At 35.4% G+C, this 6652-nt stretch overlaps 1 protein-coding gene across 1 annotated transcript in view; it reads right to left on the minus strand.

The window, feature by feature from the left end:
• LOC104545291 (slit homolog 2 protein-like) overlaps window positions 1-5182 on the minus strand; it is a 7643-nt gene extending 2461 nt beyond the window's left edge. The window contains exons 1-2 of the mRNA XM_010190389.1: window positions 4892-5182; window positions 508-719 (exon numbers count right to left, since the gene is read on the minus strand). Of these exons, the coding sequence (XP_010188691.1) occupies window positions 508-719; window positions 4892-5178 (499 nt within the window). The 5' untranslated portion in view covers window positions 5179-5182. The remainder of the gene's footprint in view (window positions 1-507; window positions 720-4891) is intronic.
• Between the last annotated feature and the right edge of the window lie 1470 nt (window positions 5183-6652).

The following is a 6652-nucleotide window of genomic DNA, read 5'->3' on the forward strand; positions in this document are numbered from 1 at the left end:
GGAGAGTTTTGATAGGCAAAGGAAAAAGAAAAAGGTAGGGGGAGAAGTCATCCTGTTTTCATCCATCTCACCTGCATAATTCGCTGTGATAAATCAGTTGAAGCTGAGAGGTCAAAAGTAGAGTTTGTGATAAAACTAGGAGCAGAATCATTGGATTTGGCTTCTCAGTTGCAGAAGGCAGAGAAACAATAAATACAGAAAGATACAGCAGGTAAAATGTAATAGTTAAATATAGTAAAAATTGTGTTTCTGAATAAAGGCAAAAAAGAGAAATGTTTTCACAGCAAAACATTTGATGAAAAAATCCTCAAAATGTAAACAAATTCATGGGAAAAGTTTGATTTTTCTCTCACCAAGATAAATTCTTATGGAAGAAAAAAAAAAAGCAACATATGTGTGTGTTGTGGGGAAAAAAAAGTTGGTAATGTTTTTGGCTGTTCATGTTTTAATAAGAAAACCTCTTTTCTAAGACCAAAACAACAACATGATTTGGAGGGTTTTTTTTACCTTTATCACAACTGTCGCCCGTGTATCCGCTGCTGCATTCGCAATATGGTTTCCCAAGTCCTGAAAGCCTGCATTTGCCATGTTTACACCTGATGGACTGGCAGGGGTTAAACAGCATTTCCTCTTCATCACAGAGGACTCCCCCATGTCCCTGCAGGCATTTACAACTGTATGAAAACGCATTGATCGGCAAGCAGGTACCATGCACACATCTACAGGGGAAACAAGCCCAAGAGAATAAAAATAAATCATTCATCAAAGTTCAAACTAAGCAACATTAACTACAAATACTTTGGACTGTACTCAGAAGAAATTGCTTTAGTTTCTAATGGACTTTTTCAGTGAGATGCAGTGAAGTTGTTTATAATTGGTATGCAGGTTTCCACAATCCAAGCTGCAGTACAGAAGTCTATCTCACCAGAGAGCAGCCACTGTAGATGTGTTATGGAAGACTTTCACAGGCCACAGTTATTAAAACCAACATTTCCTGTCTGCCTAAATTTTCAGCATGCTTTTCAGAAGAACACAGCAAAATCAAGCGCAAATGTAATCCACTAGAATTAAGTAGAGAAAAACTACTCTCACCTGAAACTCTAGTTCTTGTGTCATTTAAAAAAAAAAATTGCCACTTATAAAGTATGGGTGTCCCAGCACAAAGAGAGGTCAGAAACTTCCTAACTGAAAATATCTGATCCAGCAACAGCAGTTTCTAAGCTGAACACATGCTCTTCCATCGTATACATCAGTCTGCATTGCCAACTGCCAGTAGCATGGTCATATAATGTATGGGGCGGGTCTTCACTTCCCTGAAAGCGAACAGCACTCATCTAATACTCTTGCACAAAAATCACATGAGATGAGGCTGCATATTATCAAGTCTCACTCAAGTGATTAAACTAGCTGCTCTCTCAGTTGAGCTTTGGTAGACATTTGTGTCAGGCTCAGATCTTCTTGTCAAACAAAAAAACGCTGTGAGTTAAGCTGTTACCTGCTGATGTACAATAGTGTAGGAACACATAGCTGGTTTTATGTCTCAAGAGATACATAGTGTTTCCCAAAAAGGAGGATGTTCAATTACATGTTCCTACATGTAAGCTGAAGATCAGGGGAAATTAATCTTCTGAAAACATCACCAATGTCTTGGAATAAAATCACTTCCCTTTGTTCATTTGGTGTCACAGGGTCTATAACTTTCTTCCTAGAAATACTGTTTTTTTCTTTAACTGTTGTCTTGATACACAAGTTTTCTACCTACATACTGTTTCCTAGGGAGACCACAGTGAAAATTCCTCTGTACGAACAATGCCATCCTGACAATCAAGGTCACAGTCACCCTCCCTAATGTTTCTCCCTTCTGTGTCGTTAAGATCTCTGAGCCTACAACCTCCCTAGTAGGTTGTGGCAGCCAGTAAGAAAATTAAAAGCTTTAGATTAAAAAAAACCAAAAACTCATTCAATCTAAAATGAAATCTTTTGTTTCAAGAAGAAGATGGCAAAAATTAATATAAAATTGCATTTCATATTAAAAGAAGTGTTCTGTTAAGAATAATGTCGAATTTTGAAATTAGTTAGATAACACAGTCTGCATTTCTGGAAACTTTTTGCTTTGTACTCTACTTCTTCAGTACAGTAAGAAACTTGGTAAAATTGAAAAGAATGCACAACGCTTTTTAACTTTAACAACTTAGTAGGAAACTGCAAACTTGGAGAAAAAGGAGTATGGGAAGTCATCAATATTTAAATGGAAGGTGCAACACATAGCCTCTATTCACATATCCAGTTTGGGTTTAAAAACTGCAAATATAAAACTTTACTAATAGCTTAAGCATCTCCAACTTCCCTATTATGCAAGAGTCTGTACTTTTGAAGCAACTATGTTCCCTAAAAAATTCCAAATTTTTCCTGTGGTTGAAGTCTGATATTCCAAGACTATTAGATTAAGTAACTCAAAATTGAAGGCTTAGACACTATCACATGGCAGATAGCTTTCATTTAGTTTTCATTATGCTTAGCATTTGATCTGTTCACCATTTATGTAACAACTACTTTTAGGACATCTGATATATGAAGTTACTCAGGTGACAGTGACACCATGTCATGTTCTGTACAGACTGTTTTAGATACCAAAGTAATCTATGTCAGGATATTTAGTAAAGTTCTGGTTGACTTAGAAGATGATCAAATCTTAGCTAATGCAAATTCTCATAATTTTGCTTCCACCTGTTCTTTGAATCCCTGAATTTCATCTTCAGACTGTACTGAGAGGAACATCAAGCTAAGTGCAAACTCTTCAACACAGTTTCATCTATCTAATTTTAGGTACCTATGTCAGGCATCCAAGTTAGATGTATAATTGCCATAAAATCCCCACACAGTCATGGAAACAAATGAGCTTATCCAGAGGGTGATTAGACCACTTGAGGTTTAATTTACTCTTTAGAAACTTGTTTATGCCTTTACTGACTATAAAGCAAACTTTGGTTACTATGTTCCTAAGTTAAGCACCTAGATTTAGGTAAAATAAATCTAAGCCTTAAGCCTTTCCATGGTGTGCAGGGATCTCTAAAAGATCCCAAACATTTCTGAAACAGAGATCACAGTGACAAGTCTGTTTCTTACATAAAGTGGAAAGTTATACTGTATTAGATGGACAAAATGCATCTATTCAGTAGACAGAATTTAAAGATAAATCCAGAAATACAGAATAAAATTCCCGAGGAACTAAAGAACAACAAAACTCTTCTTCAATCCACATAAACAATTTTGGTTTGTTTTTCTCTTCTAAAGGCTTACAGCACTGTATACAGCTGAAACAAAACAAATACTTGCAAGAGCTAACAAAATACTAATGTTCTCACTTAATTCTGTCCTTGATATTGGCTGTATCTGATACTTGCCGAGTTCTGTAATTTACTGCAAAAACCATTCAGTTTGGGTGCTGATGTGTGTAGAACCTACACAGATCTAATTTTTCAAGGACACTCCAAGGAAATTCTTTAGGTTTTTCTATTATAGAACTTGACGGTTGCAGTTCCATTTTGGTTTTTACTCCTCAAGTATAAAATGGATGTGTGATAGATATCCCATTTGTATTTTTTAACCTGCTGTGTCTTCCTTTCTTTATCTTTTAAGCTACTGTGAAAGAGGACAGGGTAAGAAAAAGACCCATAAACAATGACGCGCTATAATGATATGCCTTGAATATTCACTGCTGTAGCTTTGGGTAGAGTTCAAAACTTTATAGTGCTAAGAGTCCATAACCAATGTAAACAATGCTAACTGCATTGTAAAGCATACTAACTGGTATACAAAGCTTTGAAAGGTCAGACTCTCCACACACACTTTGCGAAAAGATCACTTAAATGTGGTTTTATATCGAAGTGAAAATCGTCTTAGAATCTCTTAGCAAACTCAGGCCACTGGTTCTCAAAAGTCAAAATATATGTAGGCCAGAGCACTGAAAAAGCAGCAGCCAAAAATTCAAGCAGGCTCACTTTACCAAAAAAAAAAAATCAAAAAATATTTGCCAAACTGTAGTAAGGACAGTGGTAAGGGGAAACAGAATGACATCTTGTTGCCCATGACTAACAAATTCCGAAGAACTTTGAACTTCCGAAGTTTCTGATCTTGTGCTGGGAAGCCATGAACCAAAAAACTGAATCTGTCTCTATAGTAAATTTAAAAGATGAATATGCATAGATATCAATACTCTCATATACACTTATATACATCTCTTTCGCTCTCTCTCTACACATGTATATACACAACCCTCTCTATAAATCTACATAAAATATCCAGCGTGAAATGTTCTAGTCAAATCTTAAGCAAAAGCACATAAAGGTAGAAATCTATTTTCCTGCTAAAACCTGGGGTACTGTGAAAATATAAAAATACTAGATATATGTATTGTAACAGGATTTTGAAACGCATTAGAGAATATCAATAGTAATAATAATAATAGTAATAATAATAATATTAGTAATAATAATAATAGTATTTCCTCATTCTGTACAATTATAAATAAGCAAATAGAATTTTTTTTCCATCTGAAATTTCCTTTAAATTATTTTTGTACCAAGTGTCATACTAACACCTACATTGGTGTAGTTCATTACAGAAGTAGCCCATACAAAAGTATTTAAGAGCATATCCCAGGCTTTAGGCAGAACTTCTCTGAATTGTGTGTATGCGCACCCCTAAAGTGGGGACTTTTCCTCATTAAGTTTATGGAGAGAATATACTACAACCTGGGTGCTGTTTTCACTTTTACTTGCCCAGGATATTTTGTTTCTTGCTTTAAAAAGTATGAACTTTTATGAAAATATACATAACACAGGACTTATATGCATATTATACTACTGTTCTGACTTGAGGAATGACATACTTATTTCCAAGACATGGGTCATTAGTTTGCTGATCACAGAGGGGTCCAGTCCATCCTCCTTCGCACTCACAGGAAAAGCCTGACTGGCTGGTAGCATGGCATGTTCCATGCACACAAACTTTCTTATGACAAGGCTCACAACCTGGCAGAATTCCCACTTGCAGCGGCACATTTCTGAAGTCCTGGAGTTCGCTGTTGATATACAGGTTACGGATGCAACCATGAAAGCTGGTGCCGTTCTGCCCTGGAGACTGGCGTAAAGCTGCTATGTTGTTTTTCACAGGCATTCCTAGGAAATTAATAATAGCAAATAATTAATGTAATCTTTGGTACAACTGTCTTTACCATCTTTCCTATTTTTCAAACATTTTAAAAGAAATATTTCTTTTAATTAATTATTCTTTGATGTTTAGCCTACAACCATGAGCAATAATCTAGTATTTGGAAATTGTCCTGGTTGTCAAGCATGCATGTAAACCACCTCCAGACCCATAAGTCTCTAAGTCTTGATACCGGAAGCTCACAACAGTGAAAAGGTTCAGATACATGCCTGTTTTTGACCTAGTGCAATTAAGTCCAGGACAGTAAGTAGTTTCTGGATCATGAAAAATCAAAAAGTTTAGCAGTTGATACATGATTTTTTGTAGGCTGCTACGATACTCAAATCCAGAAGAATTTAGTAGGACCAGCTCATCAATTTGAAGCTGGGTGACATATTTCAAATGTGAACTTTTGCTAGTGAAAATTCTTCGAAAGAAGCTCAATAGGAGGATGTTCCATGACTTTGAAAAATATTTTTGTCTGAAAAACAGATCAATGAAAAAAGCCACTCATAGTTTGCTATTAAATTTTAAAACAAGAATAGTCAATAATAACAATAATTCAACATCAAAATACTTATGTGGAGATATTTCTAGATAGTGCGGATGCCCCTGATGTTGGCCATTTTCAGAATAATTCCTCTGTTGTAGTCTATAATTGCTACAGGTGTAATCAGCTCTGGAGGTGTATGTAATGCAGTTATCCTGTTGTGATCAGGTAATAATTTAAGACAAATTCAGAATGAACATTACTATTAAATATTGTTTCCCTGTAAAAATGAAGTTTCTTCAACTCCTACCCTCTGCTTTCTTTTTATTTTTCTTTTTTTTTTTTATTTAATTCTTTTTAACCTACTGTCAACATGTTGGCCTGTATTAGTTAGTCCTTAAGATATTACATTCAAATAATTAATACACAAATGCCTAAATACCTCCTGAGACTAATAAGTAAAGGAAATCAAAGTGCACTGAGCATTAGAAAAGGATCTGTTTATCTGAAAATAAATATGCTTATCAGCTGCACAGGTTTATTCATAGGCAAAATTAACAATTTTCATTCTGGTACTTAGTTACAGAGGTAACGTTCTGCATGGTTGCTCCTTAACCACGTACACTGATACTTCTAATGTTTTATATAGTTACTCTGAACAGTTAAGAGTAGTGCAGAAGTGCTATGCAACCTAATGAAGTAGAATTGCCTTTAATTTAGAGGTTATTGCAATTTCATTTGTGCTAAGCTTCAGTGATTATAGAAATGAACAGCATTGCATCGATACTGCTGAAGAGCCTAATCTTCTTTGATATTCTCAGTTAAGTAAAGTAGGCTTGGGACTATTATATTAAGGGACTCAGAGTGCAAACAATCATTATTTTCCATTTCCTCAAAACTATTTGCCATACTCTCAAAATCTATGGACAAGGCAGAGTCATCAAGGCTCTT

Source organism: Mesitornis unicolor, unplaced genomic scaffold, assembly GCF_000695765.1.
Source record: "Mesitornis unicolor isolate BGI_N332 unplaced genomic scaffold, ASM69576v1 scaffold5978, whole genome shotgun sequence".
Lineage (NCBI taxonomy): Eukaryota > Metazoa > Chordata > Aves > Mesitornithiformes > Mesitornithidae > Mesitornis > Mesitornis unicolor.